Below are 19,498 nucleotides of genomic sequence, written 5' to 3'. Positions count from 1 at the left end.
CACAAAGAATCCACACTTGTACCCTCAGGTCCACCAAGCAATCCTCTAGTTCTAGAGCTATAACTACTAGCCCTTCAAAGTACACATCTACCCTTCATCCTCTTCTCCAAGCTAGATGACAATAATAATGATCCCTAAAGACTCCACAAAACCCCTTACTTATACCCGACTAAGCCACAAGTCAACCCAGTTCATTACAAACTAAATTAAATCCCTTACATTAAATATATGTTGAGCCACAAATCATCTATAATACTAAATTAAATACCCATGCATAAATTAAATGCCAAAAGTTGGCTCATAGACAACTCGACACCAATAGGAACCAAGACCAAGCCGAGTGCCAAAGAAAACCAAGTTGAGCATCAACGAAACCATAAGAAATGGCAAGCTCCCAGAGCATGCCGAGCTCCCAGAGTATGCTGAGCTCCCAGTGTCTGCTGAGCTCCATAGAGTATGCTGAGCTCGCAGTGTCTACCAAGCTCCTCGGCCAAACTATACCCAATAGCGACCTAGCACCACTCCTTTGGTGACCAAGTCCACAACTTCAAGCCAAAATCTCTGTAACATGCAAGATTGCCAGCAAGCCTAGGATGCTCCTACATCACAACTTTACTATCATTACTATGGACTTCACTTCCCCTGCCCCCTATTGTCCCCGCAATAAATGACACCTCCCCTATGACAATTACTTCCCTGACCGATGCTATGAAAAAAGGAATAGATTAGTTTTTTTCTAACCCTATTGTGTTGCAAGTTCATGATTTTGATATGCCTAAGGGCAAGTGTGTTGGTTGCCAAGGTCTGGAGAACACCATGAAGAAAGCCATAAATGATATTGACTCCATGCAGGTTAATTTCGCCTCCTTGGATGAGAGCTTCAACACATTCACAAAATTCATTATAAAAGTTATGCATGTGACAATCAACATGTTGCGACTCCTACAAAAGGATAAAGAGGATGTGTTGCTAAAGGGTGGAGATTCTAGGAAATTTTATGAATTTCTAACAAATGAGTGGATAAGGATCCTCCTATCAGAAGTACATGACAAAAAATAGTTCCTTTGTTTAATATGTTGTGGATTTGTTGAGATGTCCAAACTATGAATCTTTAAGACTAGCCTTGTGTGACTTTTTATGGTTTTTAAAACTTTGCTTGTAGCTTTAGAATTACTTTTATTATTATGATTATCATGATAGATATGATATGAACAATATTAGTATTAAGTTAGCAATATAAGTCTTAAATTAGATAAGTACTTTAACTGATTTTGTGGAGATAATTTTTTTGATAGTACATGTGAAACTGTGATTTAACTGATTTTTTCATTTTCATTGTTAGTTGCCCCATTCCTATTCCTTTGTTCTTAAAAACCAGCCCTGTATTTTTCTTTAACTTTAATATTACCCCTCCATTTGATGCAATGGCTAGTGTATGTAGAATATTGAAACACAGAAAACCTAAAGGCTAGTTGGCTAGGAAACATCTACCCAGCCGACCGAATTTACCTTTTTAATGTTTTAATAATTAATTTTAAAATCGACTAGTTAGGCACAGGTACTTGGCTACTAGCCTACGTCACACGAAAATAACGTGTTGGACCGAACTTTATAGCATTGAAAAGAACCTTTTTTTCAGTTGATTAATTGAACGGGATGGAATTTTTACAAGATGCAAGTAACAGACTTTGATTTCACAGAAACTTGAGGTAGGATAACAGTACTGAGATTGTCTTCCATCTAAACTCCGAATCTTTTTACAGGGCTTTACATTTCAAAATTGAACGGTGAAAAAATTGAAGTCAACTTCCAGATGTGATCATGGCTGGCCTTCAAACATATTTCTATAGCGCAAGTGATTCTTTGGCAACCTTCAACAGTACAGTGCATCCTTGGACTAATGAATCTTCTGTGTTTTGAACAAAACCACTGACCTAAACGTATTGTCCAATAAAACATTTATTTTTCATGGTTTAAAGCTGTCATTTGTTTAGCGAACTCCATTGTTAGCACAGAGAATACCCAAGTGCTACAATCTGTATTTAAATTTCTGGAACTACTCTATATGTACAATTTCTTGAACTGCCTATTCAAATAGCAGTGGATTACCCTTTACCCACATTCAAAAAAAAATAGTTGTTCAATCTATTCAGCAGTGTAAGATGAACAGCTACAATTGGCAAGGTATTTTATCATCCCTAGTCCTATTTGTATTAGCTGGGATATGTGAAATAGGTGGAGGATGGTTCGTTTGGAAATGGCGTAAAGAGGGATGGCACTGGGGTTTTTTCATTTTAGGCTCTCTTATTCTTATACTCTATGGCATTTTACCCACTTTACAAACACAGGATTTTGGTAGAACTTATGCTGCATATGGCGGATTTTTTATTGCGCTTTCGTTGTTGTGGGGTTGGGTATTTGATTCAACGCAACCTGATAGGTGGGATATTTTGGGTGCTGCTGTGGCTGTTGGGGGGGTCTGCATCGTCATGTTTGCTCCCAGAAATTCTCAAACAGGTCAGTGAACCATTTTTTTTTTTTTTGGGTGTTAAATCCCATTAAAAATAATAGCCGAACATTTACTTAATTTTATGTTTTAATTGGATCGTCAGAATGGTCAAGGAGCTCCTACCTATTATGGCACAATAAAGGAGTAACCTGGGAGAGATTTTCATTCCTCTGATTCCAAGCAATTGAATATGTGAAATACCTAGAAGCATTTGCGATAAGCCCCTTTTCGCATTCTGCTTCCAGGGCATATTGTTAAACGTTTTGTGAGTCTTCTGTATGCTTCCATGTGTTGCACACATGATTGTTCCCATGATTGTCCGGACATTCACAGAAAAAAATTCTGAGAAATACTAATTTAGGTGCCAACTCTCTGCTTCCATAAAATGCATACGTATCAATTAGACTAGTCAGACCAGCAACGTTTGAAAAAAATATCTTTCCTTCCTTTTAAGCAGAATCACTATGGAACTCTGTACCCCTTAACTAGAGCTTCAGTTTTGGATCCAGATGGAAGAATACTGGCATTAAACGTCTAAGTTGGCTCAGCAATTAAACATATCAATTTTCTCTCTCATCTGATTGTATGAGTAGGAATCAACATTTAATCGATTGCGCTGAATATCTTTGTAGTTTTTCCAATTGTCAGGCACGACCAGAAGAGTTCCAGACTGAATTCACTGTCCCAGAAATTTGGGGCATGCCAAATACCTTATCAACACCATCTTGTTCCTAGCTTGCAAGAGTAGTTACAACAACTTCCTGACAGAGAAACTTATTTCATTCATATTTAATGGGATACCCTGTTTCATAGTTCAATAAGTCATGCATTGAGATTATGCTGCCAAAGATTGTTGAGTTTGGCTTTTACAGATCAGATTTCAACTTATCACACCTAATTTTGTTCAAAACAAAGATGGTCTTCTGACACAACATGCAATTGGAACCATAGAATCACTCTCCAAGGTTCTATTCTTCATTTCTTGCAGTCATTGCATTCCATAAGACAACTTCTGATGAAGAGTTTTGACATACTAGTTCTGAGCCGTTTGTACACCTCTATGTTTTGCAAGCAATACTTTCTGAAAAGCTACGATTACAAAATCTGACAATAATCTGGTTCGAGAGAACACCATACCCTGCTCTAAAATCCCATTTTGACAGGTGTCATGAGGATGCTGGTAAAAGGAGTTCAAGTTTTTCTTTACATCTACTCCTTCCCTATTCAAAAATGATTACATACCTTGTCCTGCATCCAGTTGGGGCATTTACTAAACAAAATGCAAGCCTATACGTCCTTCCACGTTTTCCAGATTGGAGTTAATGATCCACATGGTAAGAGGTTCTTGATAGCTATAATCGTTGTTCTAAAGGATATGATTGACAATATGAATATCCTTCTCATCTGCTCACTTTCCTGTGAGAGGAGAATTTTCTGGAGCATTTTTCAACTTTTGCATAGATCTCCTATTTGTGAGAGAGATCATTATGCATTTGAGTATCATCACACCTACCCACTTCAGCATATAATGTTTAATAGAAGAGCATTGGGTCCAATTTGAAAGGAGTATTGTCACAAATTGCCATTGCAGCCATGGAGATTGCCTTAAAGATAATTAGTGTGTTTGAATTTGTTTGGGCTAATCTGGTGCTCTGCACTTAAATCATTTATTCATAGTTTCACTCCTAATCTAAGAGTTGATGCATCCAAAGCACATGCCCAAGGAATTCTGTTGACAATATAATATACCTCGATAGACAAGGTTAAGCAAACTTGGTAACAAGATAATACAATCTCAATAGAGGAGCCTGAAAGCAAGGGATCAATACCACTGGTCCAAATGGAGGAAGCTCAAATCAAAAGTGATAGCATATTGAGCTGCACCAACTAGATTCAACATTGTGTGGCAACCTACATTCAGAAACCCGGTCAAATAGGGACTAAAAATCTATCGTAATCCAAAGAACTGCATGAGCAGCAATTCTAAAAATATTAAGAGGATGTGCAATAGTACAAGTCCAAGTCAAAGCTGTATCCACTGATGTAGAACAAAACTTGAGGAAGCTCTATTTAGTCTTCTAAATGACAAGTGAAAATTATCCAAAGATAGTTGTACCCAAGTGTGAAATGGATCATACTTTAGATGAGATGAGAGGAATCCAAAAGCTGAGTGTTTCATTCAGTTTTGTGACTGGATCAGATTGTGAAGTGTTGTTTGAGTCTTTGAGAATCAATCCATTGATGCTGGACAAAATTTTTTGTTGGTTGACTGGCAAATCATACTTGAGATGAGAGGGAGCCTGAAACAAGTGTGTTTCAATCAATTTTGGAATTGGATCAGACTGTAAAGTGTTGTTTGAGAGTGAAATGATTGGTCTAGAGAAGCCCAAATGTACTATAAGCAAAATTTGCTGCTTAAAGTACAAAAGAGGGTATATCTTTTTAGAGTAACACTATTTGGAAGGGGGCAATGAATAAGGACAAAGGATGGAAATAAGGTTGTTTATTGCTATAATAACATGGATCTTTTGGATACTATTAAAGGTGTTGAGGTTTACCATTTAACATTGTCGCTACAATAGACTAAAGGCAACATTTTAAGCATAGATTGCAAAATTGACAAGTTTTGTAGGTTAGCAAGAAATTGCAGGTTTGACTTCCCAGAATTTGATGCTGATTTTTTTGAAAAACTTGCCAAGTTTTAAGCAAGTCTGTCAAATTGGCTTGTTGTTCCAGCAATGTGTCAAAAATAATAGAAAAAATATGGCTCATACTCTCCAAAAGCTGTCTTTGGCTTTAAAACCATTTTTTTAACCTTTTTCAAAATTATGAAAATGGTGTATGCCACAAAGGTCTATGTTACTTTGGACACTGCCTATTGACCCCATTAGGGGTGCTGCTTGTCAACCCTGTTGAGGGTGTTGACCCTCGACCCTATTGGAACTGTTGCCGTGAACCCCTCTCCAAACTCATTTTATACATTTTGTTGCTTAATTTTGTATGCATTTATCATTTAAAAAAATAAATCAAGTGTTTTTTATGTTGCCAAGTTTTGCTGAGTCAGGAATTATTGGCTTTCTGAGTAGTCTCTGTTTCCAAGTTTATGAATTATGCATTTAAGCATTCATTCCATAGATTATCTTTTTTAACAAATTGAACCTATTGTAGCAATCTCTGACTAGTCAGGAAATTCTAGTAATGGTATATATACAAAATAGGAGGTGACTAAACTTTTTGAAGTAATTGTAACAAATGAAAGTTAAAAGGCGATGCTTTCAAATCATTACTTTCCTTTTATGTTGCAATGTTACATAGCTTTCTATTATAGAATATATAAAATATAATATCGGTTGTATTGATGCTTATTCATCACTACTGCTACCCATTACAACTGGATTTGGCTAAAATCAAACTGGATGTAAATTAAAATTAGACCATCTGTATTTGTCTGATTTGATCCATATTTTTAAATTTCTACAGAAATTTAACCAATGTCTGGAAATTATTGATTTTCCAAATATTTTGACCTTCCAAACAAATTTTCAACCTGGTAATAATGTTAAAGAAAATGTGACTGATGTTTTGTGTTTGTGACTTAGGTGCCATTAATGAATTGGAGAATAGAGGACATCTCATTGAATGAGAACTACATGTGTTTTGCAGGTAGTGACTTTTTACCCGTTTTGTTCATCTATCTCTAGTACTTGAAATTCAAATCTTGTCGTTTTGATCAATAGAACAAATGGAATATTGCTATTTATATCTGACAATACATCCAAACGAACATTCCAACAAAGATTAAACCTCAACATAGTTGCAGTCGTCGTTTATAATGATATATCTACTTGTGTGTGTTTGGGGGTTATATTGTGTGAGTGTGTACACTATAAATTGGGTGAATGCTTCTTGCTCTCTCCAATGCAAGATGAGTCCATTGTACATAATTAGAAAACCAATTTCTGTAATGTTAGTGTCCAAGAAATGTTTGAGCGCACATAGTGGCAGGGCTGCAAGAGCCATCTCTACTTTTTTTTCTTTTAAAGTTCTCAAGTTCATTGTAGACAGCTAAAACTGACCACACAAAACATTATAAGACTTGATCTCATTTTGAGCTTTAATTAGATAAATATTGATTAGTTCTCTATCTTTTTTTTGATGAATAGGCCATTTCCATTATAATTAAAATAATAGTACTCAGAAATTTTTTTTAGGGGATATGAAATCACCCCATGAGAGTTCACATGGGACAAGGCGAAACAACAGCTAATAAACATTGGCTAAGTTCTGAAACTGGATTCCCCTTAGTGGTTGAAGCAATGCCTATAGAAGGAGGGGGATCTCGCCCCATACATCAGTGGGGCTAGGAGTTAGGTCTGGTATGGATCATCCATCTTCATCTTTGTCTTCTTCTGTATCCTTCCATGAGGAGAAATGTGAGAGCTAGCTGTGGTAACCACTTGGGACCAAGAAGAGTCTTTCCCAACATTTGGCTAGCTAGGGCCATTGGAGTGGCGGAAGCATGACTAGTAGTTGGCCAAGCCAAGATAGAACATGTTAGAATTAGTAATCTTTCCTTGGTTGTATTTATTTATTAAATGGGATAAACCAAGGTATCCCTTATGTTATTTGTCCTCTAGTCCACATGTGAGGACATGTCACTTGCTTGTCCTTTTGTCCATGTGTGAGGACAACTCTTTTTTGTAATTCCTTTTATAGGGAAAATAGTTATTCCTCCTTAAGAGGATTATGACACTTGTTATGCATACACTTATGAATGTGGCAAGCGTTCACATGGGAGTTACTAAATGACTCCTCTTCTCATCTCTATAAAAGAGATGCTTCTTTCTCATTATATACAACTCATAACCACTATGTAGTTCATGTAATGAGCCTGTGGCTCCAGTTTATCTCATCCTCTCTCTCTCACATCATTCTTTAGGCATTTGCCTCATTCATATAATTCACAAGGGGTTTTCTTTGCTTTCCCCTTTCAAAATCTTTGTCTCCTCTCTTGTGTTGATCTTGGAAAGCTCATGTAAAGTATGGTAACTATTTTCATTACAAGCTCTCTTAGATTAATTTACTGTTCTTCATTTTAATTCATTTCAATTTCATTATTTCTTACATGGTATTAGAGCTATCTAATCCTTGTTTGGGTTTGTTTTGAAAGTTACCATATTGTTGGAGATACTCTTGAGAGAAAGGCTAATTTTTATAGTTCATTCTAACCTTTTGTGTTGCACGTTTTGTATTTAAATGTATTAGTTTTTTTCATACTAATCCTCTTTGGATGGCTTGCGGCCAGAGAGATGTAGCTTGGTTCTAACAGGTTTTATTTGATGACTTTATATTTCATTTTCTTACAATTTTTTGAATCTAATCTATTTTTGGTTGCTGGTTTTTAAAACCCTAACATTTTTTTTCAAATCTATTTTTTAGTTGTCAACTTTTTCTGCTGTAATTCTAATCTATCTTACATTTATATTCATTTAATGTTCCACTGATTCTTCATTTATTATTCTAAAACATGATTATCCATTTTTAACAATTTACTTCCAAATAAAATAGATTTAATATTTTCTCTTGAATCATCTTAAGAATTTATTGAATCTGTATGGAGAGCTTGCACCTGAAACTTCTGTGATTTAGCATATGAAAAAGTAAACTTGCTTCTTTTTTATTATGTCGGACTTTCTATCCCCCTTATACCAATTAATCCTTCATATCAAGTTTATGTATTGTTGAAAAAAATATAACTTGTCCACGCCAATCTCCAATTATCAATTTAGCCCTACCTTGGGAACAGAGTAGAACTATTTATCATAAACTTTCTATCTAACCCAAATCTGCAATAAGGCTTTCCTTCAAACATTTCCCCTCCAAAGTCTTCAATCTCATAACACCCCGTGTTTATGCTTCCACATGTTGCGTGCATATCTTACCAGAACATTTCAGGTTACAACATCTGCCCAGATGTGTTTGCATGAAAGTTTCTAAAGCCTTTCTTCAAATTATATATGCATATTCTATAGTTATTGCAGTATCTGTAGCCACATCCCATGAGAAGTATTGTAAAATAAAATATTTCTCTCCTACACGAAGCGCCCAACTCATATTGACCACTTTCATCTGCCTTTTTGCCTCCCCAGAATTTATGATCCCCACTTTAGTGCACAATTCTTAGAGACTCTTTCAAATTGTTTGACACATCACTTAGGAATTCACTTTGCTCCCATCTCAATTTTTTGAGCCCCTTTTCGCATACTGAGGTATGAGTGCAACTTTTATCATGGCAGTTTCTTGATTTAACAAGGCTTGGCTTCATCTAAAGGGGAGTCAGCTTGTTGGACTCTTGTGCACTCTATCAGTGTGCTTTACTTATGTCTAATCATTATATATATTTTTTTGTAGAACCATTTTAAAAATATTCTCCTACTATTTTTGGTCATCTTTTTATTACTCTCTTATAGTTTTAATATTTTATTTTATTTTGTTGTTTGGCGTGAATTCATTTAACTGATATATCCTCTCTGCATCATCATTCTTGTTCTGTGCCACCGGAGCCGTTTTTGTTTCTAATTCAGTGTTCTTAATCTTCTTACATTTCCTATAGTATCTTCCAACATCAATAGCACAACCGGATATGTGCTCTTTGTTCGGTTGAAAATTCATTCACATTGAAAGTTTCAAACATGAATTTCACCAGCTGCTCTTATCTTCCTCAACTAGTTCATTTGATCTTCATTCAACTTCCTTCATAATTGCTGCTCATGTACATATTGCATTATCTCTATGATTAAGATGAGACCATGAAGCTTGGATTATCATCTGTTATCAGCATTCACATTCACAGCGTCAGCATTTTATTGCATCTTTGAACAAGAGTTTTCAGTTTTCAGTTTTCAGCCATGGTGTTGTCCCCATAAATGTTTTGTTTAATCTTTGTCATGAAACCTATTTTTTGCATGGCACACAATGAAGAAATTTGGTCAAAACATTTGTACACTTTTGACACAAGCATTATATATTATTCCTTTCACGTCATTTATTGGAGTTGTATCACTTTTAAAATCATCGTTGCATTTGTTTTTTTTTTTTTCTATTTGTTCACAGCCATCATTTATTGTAACATCTCAACTGCCAGTTGTAGCATTTATTTTAGCAACACTGTTCACCAGCTGTTATATCTTTGTAACATACATGGCAAAATAGTCTGTGATATTTTTTAGTAACGTCTCTGTTCAAATCAGTTTTTCATAATATTCTCTACTAACTGTTATAATTATCCTGTGTACAACTTTTTAAAATATTCTTACTAGTGCTGGGTATTTATCCCAGCATTTATCAATTAGTCATTTTTGTACTTCTTTCTTGATTGCAACTTCCTTTTCTTCATTTCAAACAATCATTTTAACTTTTTAAGAAAATTATCATTACTTCTTACCTCGAATTTATTTGAAATTTTTAGTATACTTATCATTTAAAATCATAACGAAGTTTTTTTAGGCACCATTTATTTTCCGTTCACTCTCTACATTCTATTTACATTTGCCTCTGTTTTGTTCTATTATTATCAAATTTGTTATTTGTTGTGGCAGCCTTCCATTATTTATCTTAGCTGCAACATTCCCTACTGCTGCAATATTTGAGTTATTATTCTTTTCAGAAGCGTTTCTTTTTAAGAATAATCCTCCTTGTTTTTATCCTCCTTCTGCTTTCATTCCTTTTTAATTCAAATGTTTTTCATATCTCACATTCCTTCCTTCTTTTTGTGCTTTGCTAAAAATATCTGCATTGATATTATATTCATCATCATTTCCTTTTAAAAAAATGATTGATTAATTAAATGTCTTGATCCACGTGGTTTTTCCTTTTCTTTAGAAAGAAGTTCATTTTAAAATAAAACTTTAAAAAATCCTAAAACATTCAGTTTAAAAACAAAAAAGTAAAGCTCTTATTTCTAATACGATTCTTTTTCAAATGCTTATCTTTTATAATAAATTAAGCTTTTTACATGAGATTAATCCTTCTTCCATGTAATCATGTTTTTAAAAAAAATACTCTACCTTATCTAAGTCTTGGAATTAAGCAGACTTTTACTTGGCTTATAAAAAGCTTAAATTTCTCAAATAAGTTTTTTTTCCTAAATTTAGAAATATAATTTATTGAAGTAATTCTCCGTTTTTTTTAGTATTTGAAAAAATATTATAAGAATTTTTGCCAAATCATTTATATTTTTGATATTTTTAAAAACTTTTATAATCTTAGAAGTGGAACGATATGGAAACTTAATGAGATGATTTCTTTAGTCCATGATTTTATACTCTTATATCCTGTTATCAAGCATACATATAATTTATCTACTCAAAACCTATTGACATTACTCTTTATCAATTAGAATCATTTATGATTTTTGAGTCATCCTTGTTTATTGCCTTGATAATGACTATGTTTAAATGATCTTGTTTTATATGATTCTAGTTGTGTTATTTCACATTGTGATATTTTCAATATATTTATTCAAGTATATATGGGTGCACACATATATGCCTTGATAAATATACAAACTATTGTGATTGTAATGATCAATAAGGATATTCTTGTGTCGAATAAATATGTTCAATACTTCAAATATTAAATCATTTAAGTACCTATGTTCACCCTCAATGGAGTTTTCTACCTGATATCCATACACTTATATTGTTCATCGCTCTTCAAGTTTATCTCTACATATTCTTCTGGATTATGAGTTATCATATACTATTGCCTTCAATTTTACTATGATCTATTGATTTGCACCTAGTTGTACATTTTTATACTTTTATAGCATCATTCTATGCCCATGTTGGCACTTTATGATTTTATACCAATGATTGATATGAAGTAATTCGAATCGTTTTTGTAAGTTGCACAGGGAGCCAATTTTTCAAGGTCAACTATGAAGGTCACCTCAGTATAATTGATGCACAGTTGCCTTATCTGGCCCATGGAGTATCCCTCCATCTGATAGTGGTGTGCACTTACTTTATATGGATTTTCCTCTATTTGGTTAAATTTGTTCCATTTTGAAAGGATGATCTCTATATGGAGTTTCCCTCCATTTGGTTCTATTTGTTCCACTTTGAAAGGATGATACTTATATGGAGTTTCTCTCCATTTTGATCTATTTGTTCCTCGTGAAGAGGATGATATTCTTGGAGTTTCCCTCCATTTTGATCTATCTTGTTCCTCATGGAGAGGATGCTATTCTTGGAGTTTCCCTCCAATTTCAGTTGATTTGACCCATTTTGAAGGCAATATGTTGTTAATCCTCATAATCCTTCCCTTTAGCATCCTACAAAAACCATGACGTGATAATACTGATTTGATAAACATGTCTCTCATTTTAATTTAATTAATATACTAATGTGATAATGCTTTGCATACTTCATTGCTTAGATCGTGAGTCATGCAGGTTATGGAGTCATGACCCATTTACTTGTAGTAAGGTGACTCATTAGTGGACTATCTATATCCACATGATTGATGCAGGTTTCATTAGTTGGCCTTGTATGTGGTCATTTGTGCATTAGTATGTACTTTTCATGAGAACATTGATCAAATTTTTTAATCAATTTGTCCTTTTGATAAATTTTGAGCATATAATTTATCTTGATATCAGGTTAACTCCATTGGTTTGTGGTGACATGTCTCATTTTCATCTCTATCCTAATTTTTGTCTATGAGAGTTTTATTATCCTTATTCAAAAGGATTGCTAATTTGAATATTAGATGAGATCCTCATTGTGGATAGTTGTCTTGTTTCTTGTGTCTATTTTTCAAGTAATCCATCTAGGCACATGTAAGACATTATTATTTGGTGTGCATATCCTATGTACCATGATTCGACTTGAAGATGTAACACATTCAAATGACCTATCCACTTCTCTTGGCTCTACACAGATCTACCCACACTCAAAAGAGACCTCTTGCACAATTGAAGATATTCTCAAAGATCAAGTTGCAGATATATTGACAAAGCCTCTTTCTAGAGAGAAATTAGAATTTCATTGTAAAAATTTGGGTTTAATACCCTTTGACGTAATTTTCCCAAGTAAAGATTAAAGGGTGGTGTTAGAATTAGTAATCTTTCTTTTGTTGTATTTATTTATTAAATGGGATAAACCAAGGTATCCTTTATGTTATTTGTCCTCTAGTCCACATGTGAGGACATGTCACTTGCTTGTCCTATTGTCCATGTGTGAGGACAACTCTTTTTTGTAATTCCTTTTATAGGGAAATAGGTTTTCCTCCTTAAGAGGATTATGGCACTTGTTATGCACACACTTATGAATGTGGCAAGCGTTCACATGGGAGTTACTAAATGACTCCTCTTCTCATCTTTATAAAAGAGATGCTCCTTTCTCATTCTATACAACTCATAACCACTATGTAGTTCATGTAATGAGCTTGTTGCTCTAGTTTATCTCATCCTCTCTCTCTCTCTCATCATTCTTTAGGCATTTGCCTCATTCATATAATTCACAAGGGGTTTTCTTTGCTTTCCCTTTTCAAAATCTTTGTCTCCTCTCTTGTGTTGATCTTGGAAAGCTCATGTAAAGTATGGTAACTATTTTCATTACAAACTCTCTTAGATTAATTTACTGCTCTTCATTTTAATTCATTTCAATTTTATTATTTCTTACAAAACGACACCTCAAAGAATTTTGTTTTCCACCAAAAGAGCAGTGAGGGGCTTGTGGATGCAGTGTTTGTGAGCAGCAGATGGAGGAACTGTGGCTGCAGCGACGACCACAGGCTGAAGATCTGTCACTGGACGCAGAAATATGTGGCGGAACTTTGGCAACTGTATATGGAGCATTTCCCTAATGCTGAAGTAGCTCTTGCAAATGGGCCACTTCCAACGTGACTTTGTTGGCTTGCACTTGAATCTGCAAGATCACATTATTACCTATACATGCTTTAGCATACATAGGAACATTGATACGTAGAACATTGTGAGTGAAAAGAACTTGGAAAGAATGAAGAGGATTTCCATCCTGAAAGCATGCCATATTTGCAAGAATTTGAAAAGAATTCTAGGAGAATTTCTCAATAGAATCATATGTTAGGAAAAGGTTTCAAGCCCAGGGGCCAAAAGAAATCATGAATTCATGTCCAACACTGTTGAGCTCTTGTGCAAAACAAAAGATGTGATTGAAAGATTTAGGCTGCCCACAAAGGATTCAGAACACCTAGATGTTGAAGCCAAGAACCCAAGGGCGAGCCCTGGAAAAGAATACATTGGGCCAAGTGAACTACTTTTGGTTCAGCTATGGCACCAGATCGTAGGAAATCTGAGTCTCCAAGATTTTTTAGAGGACTGCAAGTGCCACCTTTGGTTGAGGATGGAGACCCTAGGCAAATGGGAACCAACTAGTGGTAACCCATTTTGGGCTTGTAATTATAGAAAGGAGTACATGATTACCATGTCCAATCTTTCTGCTAAGGCTTAATAGAATGAGTGCCTAACTTGTGAAGCAAGTTGATAAGCAAAACTGAAACCACCAAGTCAAAAGTTTGACGATCTGGGCGAGAGACGAAACCGGACCTTAAGGTCATCCCATGGCCAAAGATTCATAGTAGCTCTAGAAAAAAGGCCTTTAGTAGTGCAAATGTCGTGCTTGTGAAAACATAGAACACAAACATCTGAGACCTTAGTAAGAGGAAGCCCTTGAGACTAAAAAAGCAGAGACCAGCAAAGATTCCACCGGTTAAAAAAAAAACACCATCACAAAAGCCATCCCCTCCCCATCGAAGCTAGGGTTTGAGAGCCTCCTAGGCACACGAGATTCATTTGGCCACAAAAGTGCCTTGAATTTGAACATGATCTCTCATAACCAGAAGGGTTTGAAGACCAACCCTCTCCCATGCAAGCATGTTAGCTGGATACCCAGATGAAATGCAGTGCCTGAGAAGAATCTTCCAGGCTTCATTGCTAGAAATGGCTTCGCTGACCCAATTAGCACACAAGGCCAAGCCTTGCTTTTGGGTAGAAAGAAGGCCAAGGCCTCCAGATTCCTTGGGGAGATAACAATTCTCCCAGACGACTCTATGAACCCCATGATGATCTGCTGCAAAAGCCCAAAGTAAATCCCACAGAAGCTTTTCAAGCTTTTTTGTAAGAAGCTTTAGAAGGAGCTCAGCAAGAAGAGCTATACATGGATGAGAGCCAACACTTTAGAATAGATCTGGAAATTACCAGCCAAACAGAGGCTTGGTGACTGAAGTATGATAGCTTTTTATCAATCCAAGCAACTACAACATTCTAGAGATTTTGCAAATCGTCTTTGTCTTGTAGATATACTGAATTTCTTTCCAAATTCCTGAGAACCTGAATGTTGCTTAACTTTGATCCTTCATATCCTTTCTGTTTCTCAAGGATCATTAGTTTGTTGAGTGGGACCTAAGGCCCATCATTCCATTTGTTGTGCTTTGAACTAAAGTTTAGCCTGTTCCACAATCCAAGTTGGAAAGGTACAGGAAAAGGTTGTCATGTCTAACTTTGTACCTTTCAAGTGCAATTGCTTAAATTTCTTCAAAGGTTAACCACCAGATCTATAGTTTGCATAAGGTTTTCACCAAAACACTTTTCTTCAAGCAGTTTGTATGCATTTGTACGTTTATCTCAAAAAATCTAACAAAGGTTACAGTTGAACATATTACATTTTAATGAGGCCTTCCTCTGAAATACTATCAGCTAGGCTTACTCCATTTTTACACCCGTCTTCTGTGAGATGTGTTTTCTTGAAAATCTCCAAGGCCCTTTGAAAAAGCCCATTTTGTCCATATTCGTACAACCATCATATTACATAAGTCACATTGCGTTGCAACAGTTTTTTAAACAACTACCATGTCTTCTGATAGCTTTCATGGTTGAGTATTTGCATCTACATCATTTATGAATTCACAAGTCTAGCTTTATACATATTAAGTGCAATTACTTACAAATTGTCAAAGGTTAATTGCCAGGTCTATTATGTGCACAACCAGCAACGGTTGCAGTTCAAAAAGAAACATCTTGCCAAGACACTTTTCATTTTTCTCAAACAATTTGCATGCCTTTGTGCATTTTCTTTGAAAAGCCTATCAATGGTTCCTGTTGAAGAGACTACATTTTAACCCACCATTCCTCTGAAATGAAGTCATCTACGGTACTGTCTTCTATGAAACACTAATGCTGAAATTTTTTAATTGCCCTTTAAACAAGCCCAATGTAGGCACATTTTGTGAGAACCACATTTTGGTGCTGCAGTTTGTCAAATAGATAGCATGCCTTTGGAAACCGTCCACATAAGAGTAGTCACAACTGCAAGGGTGATTGTGAAAAAAAAAATGATCATAACCCAGCTTCATTTGTCTCTCATGATAATAATTTTGATTACCTTAGAACCATCTATGCATATGATTTTTATTTATTGTAATTTTCCATATTTGAGCTCCACCCCATATAAAACTGGCTACCTTAGTTACAACTTTCAACCACCTCCTTTTTTTGATCACGTTCCTCCAATTTGTTTATTTTACTTAGTGTATCTTCTTTTTTTTAAAGAGGGGTAAACGCTTTGACCTGGAGCTATGAACCAATGAGGCCACAAATGGTGGACCTCATCCCCATTAGATTTGAACCTTGATGGCAAGGATAACAACTCAACAACTTAACCATCACAACGTGCCACTATTGGCACTTAGCGTATCTTCTTAAACTAATATTGTCATTAGACTTATCCCTGTAATGGAATGTTGTTATTTGTATCAATAAGGAATTGAGTTGAGGCATTTGTATGGGATACTAAAGTTAGAATCTTTACTACTTTTAGCTTAATTGTTTTCTACCAAAGATCAATCTGCCATATTCAGATGTTCCCCAACTTTGTTGGTATAAATATCTATTCTTACATTCTTAAACATTTTGAAGGCAAATATATAGTTGTTTTAAAGGCAAGCTCAACAAATCATTCTTTACATTTCATTTGTTAAATTAAGTATTTCAATCTTGCATGCTTACGTCTATGAAGATTAAGTCTCACTTCATTTCTTCCTTTTTTCAGCTCAGCTTAGCTCCTATAGTTGCTTTGTGTAGGAAATCATTGAATTTGTGTCCATTGTTATTTTTTGATAAATGTACTCTCTACGAAATCTCCAAGGGCTATTTGCTCTTTAGTTGAATCAGCTCTTTAATTTGACACTTATCTCTATTTGCTAGGATTCAATGAAGTAGATGTGTTTCCTTCTGGTTCTCTCTTTAGAGGAAGCCTGCATGTTTTACCCACCAAGCAAGATTATATAATATATATGAATCTTATATGAAGTTATAATAAATATGTAATAAAGGTCATAGTCCAAAAAAGCACATTTAAATGAGATTACAACCCCACTCCAAAAAATGCAGTCATCTATATTTTATCAAGAAATATGTCTTTGCTTAAAATCTCGAGAGGAATGTTCAGTAAGATAATTTTGGACATTATTCTTCAACCATCACATTTCATAGGACTATTCATTTAAGCATTTTGTCAAGATATTAGTGGGTCTTTTTGGAAGCATTTTCATTAGTGTGGTCACAACTATGACACATAGAAACTCCACCTTCAACTGTTCTGATGAAACTCCATACGCGTTTCCAAGTTCACCATCTTGAAATGTGCAGGGAGGGTGGTAGAAAAATGAAGAGTCTGGGTATACATCCATCAATTGCAATTACTTTATAAATCTGTAAAGCTGTTTAAACAAGCACATTGTTTTTGCAACTTTGGCAAGGATTGCCTTCTGTTGGTGTCGAGGATTAAAGTTGTTTTTCTACTATAGAGTTTGGGTATACCTCCATCAATTGCATCTACTTTATAAATCTGTAAGACTTCTTAAGCAAGCACAACTGTTTGTAACTTCAGATTTGATTGCCTTGCATTGGAGTTGAGGATTTGAGTTATTTTTCTACAATAGGAATGTAGAAACAAGTAAAAATTACTGATCTCTTAAAGGTTTTTATGTCGCTAGTTCAGATATTTAGTGGTACTTGTGCTTGTTATAATAATTGCATTGGAATCAGGATAGATGCTTCTCAGAACTTGATCTACTAATTGAATTTTGTGTTCATCATTGGCAAGGTGTTTTAATTGTATAGAATATATTGAACTCTGTCATAGACTCATAGGTATCACCATCTATATTTGTCTCAATTTATTTGGGCTGGTTGTTTTTCTTTAAGCTCATAAGATAAGGTATTTAGATGTGAGCACTAAATATGAGGTGCATTTTGTGTGAACAGAGATCAGATATTGTTTGAAATCAAGTTTTAGGGATCTAAAATGTTAATACAATCAGGCAACAGTTAATGTTTTCAGGAGATTTACATTCTAGTGCTAGTTGTATATGTAATCACTCCATCTAGATTCTATATATACAACTTGTTCCACATATCTCAATTTTTTTGTTATATATATGAAGGCTTCTTTTAATGAATTTTATAATTCTTGCTAGGGCACTGTTATATTCCACTTGAAGTCAAAGATTGCACTCATGAACTTTAATTTGGGAAAAAAATTGTTCATTTGGATTTTGGATTTAAAAGGTAGGTTGCACCTTGACTGGATCTAGTATGTGAGATTTTGGCTAATGTAAATTTCATATACAAGAGGCCTTTTTAAGATTGTATAAGATATTTCTATTTCACAAACAAATAATCTTTCTAATATTGTAAGTTATTACCCTTCATTGGGGCACATACTGTGGGATTCTTTCTGCTCGGCATTTGTAATGGATGTCATCTGCATTGTTGTGTTGGACTATTGCATCAGATTGAACTATGATAGGTTTAGGCATAATCAAAGATTTTTTTGTACTTATTGGGTTGCAGAGAATTTAAACATGTGTGTTGGACACAGCCTACCTTGTAAGCATGTAAGTGGAGGGTATGACTAGGTTCCACCAAGATTATTGGGGAAGTCTCACACACGAAGAATGCCATATTTTTTGTTTTCATTACAACCTTGTGTGCGTAGTGTTCTGACTGAGTGTGCCTGTGTGGCATTTAAGACATGCAATGTTTGATCATGCCACGATGTTTAGAGTGATGAGTCTGCAGGTCGGTGGGGGGTGGTTACTAGACATGTCACGTGGAGAGTAGAAGTCACTGGGACAATGTCTTCCATTAACCAACTTTCCATTCATGCTGGTTACAAAGCTGTCCATGCTAGTGACTAAGCTGTCTATGCCAATGTTGCTGTTACGATATGTAGACAATGCTGAATTTGCCGCTTGTAACTGAGGACTTTTTTCAATGCCAAGGCCACTTTTAGCAAGGAACCCATGTGATAACTTTGTCTGTGTAACCCAGACCTGCAATTTCTTCAGCAAATGATTCATTCTCAAACTCTTTTGAAACATAATATGCTGGAGTTAATATAATTGGAGCAATCTGCACCATATAAGAGATACTATAGGCAGGAGAAGTAGAATTGTGAGGATTGAATAATCTCTCCTCCAAAATGCCTTGATCTGGCTCCACAATGTTCTGGCATTTCGAATCCTCTTCTAGACACTTTTCCCTCTCTTCATCGAGAACAGAATTTGCTGGAAGCACAAATACCTCAAACCTATGCCAAATAGAGGCTGCTCTTCTGACATTTGAATCTTTGTCCCATCGCTTTCTTGCTTCCTCTTCGTCTTCCCCTTCACACTACAGTCAATGCATTCCATTCTGCCTCTACTTCTGCAATCTGCAACAATAAATCATCAGATACATTATTCTCAGACTTGCCAAAGGCTTCTAGATCATGCACAACCTTGAGCTATTTTTTGATGCCATGGTTTGTAGTAAGAATACAGAACAACAATGCCAGGTTATTATGTAATTTGAGACAAAAATTACCTTTTCAATCCCTACTCATGAACAGGCACAAATTTTTGGACATGATGTTATTGGAAAGGAATTTTTTTTTCCAAGAAGGT

General features: G+C 35.2%; 1 protein-coding gene across 6 annotated transcripts; it reads left to right on the top strand.

The window, feature by feature from the left end:
* The first annotated feature begins 1,622 nt into the window (after positions 1 to 1,622).
* LOC149564645 (uncharacterized) lies at positions 1,623 to 18,391 on the top strand. 6 transcript variants are annotated; one of them, XM_089818205.1, is made up of 3 exons: positions 1,623 to 2,517; positions 6,109 to 6,172; positions 17,199 to 17,647. In XM_089818205.1, the coding sequence occupies exons 1-3, from the start codon at positions 2,320 to 2,322 to the stop codon at positions 17,216 to 17,218; spliced, it is 282 nt and encodes a 93-aa protein (XP_089674331.1). In that variant the 5' UTR covers positions 1,623 to 2,319; the 3' UTR covers positions 17,219 to 17,647. The 6 variants fall into 6 exon arrangements, with proteins under 6 accessions (XP_089674331.1, XP_089674327.1, XP_089674330.1 ...); XM_089818201.1 differs by lacking the exon at positions 17,199 to 17,647 and adding an exon at positions 11,424 to 11,934; XM_089818204.1 differs by lacking the exon at positions 17,199 to 17,647 and adding an exon at positions 18,029 to 18,391 and having other exon boundaries at positions 1,624 to 2,517.
* The last annotated feature ends 1,107 nt before the right edge of the window (positions 18,392 to 19,498 follow it).

Source organism: Cupressus sempervirens, chromosome 3 (assembly GCF_028749045.1).
Source record: "Cupressus sempervirens isolate cs-2001-9-10 chromosome 3, ASM2874904v1, whole genome shotgun sequence".
NCBI lineage: Eukaryota > Viridiplantae > Streptophyta > Pinopsida > Cupressales > Cupressaceae > Cupressus > Cupressus sempervirens.
The sequence above is the reverse complement of the archived record's forward strand: the minus strand, read 5'-3'. Positions and strand labels throughout refer to the sequence as shown.

Coding starts and splice junctions, on each gene's coding strand:
- LOC149564645 (XM_089818201.1), top strand. CDS start 2,320: ATGGCATTTTACCCACTTTACAAACACAGGATTTTGGTAGAACTTATG. Junction 2,518..6,108: donor TCCCAGAAATTCTCAAACAG/GTCAGTGAACCA, acceptor TTTGTGACTTAG/GTGCCATTAATGAATTGGAG. Junction 6,173..11,423: donor GAACTACATGTGTTTTGCAG/GTAGTGACTTTT, acceptor TAAGTTGCACAG/GGAGCCAATTTTTCAAGGTC.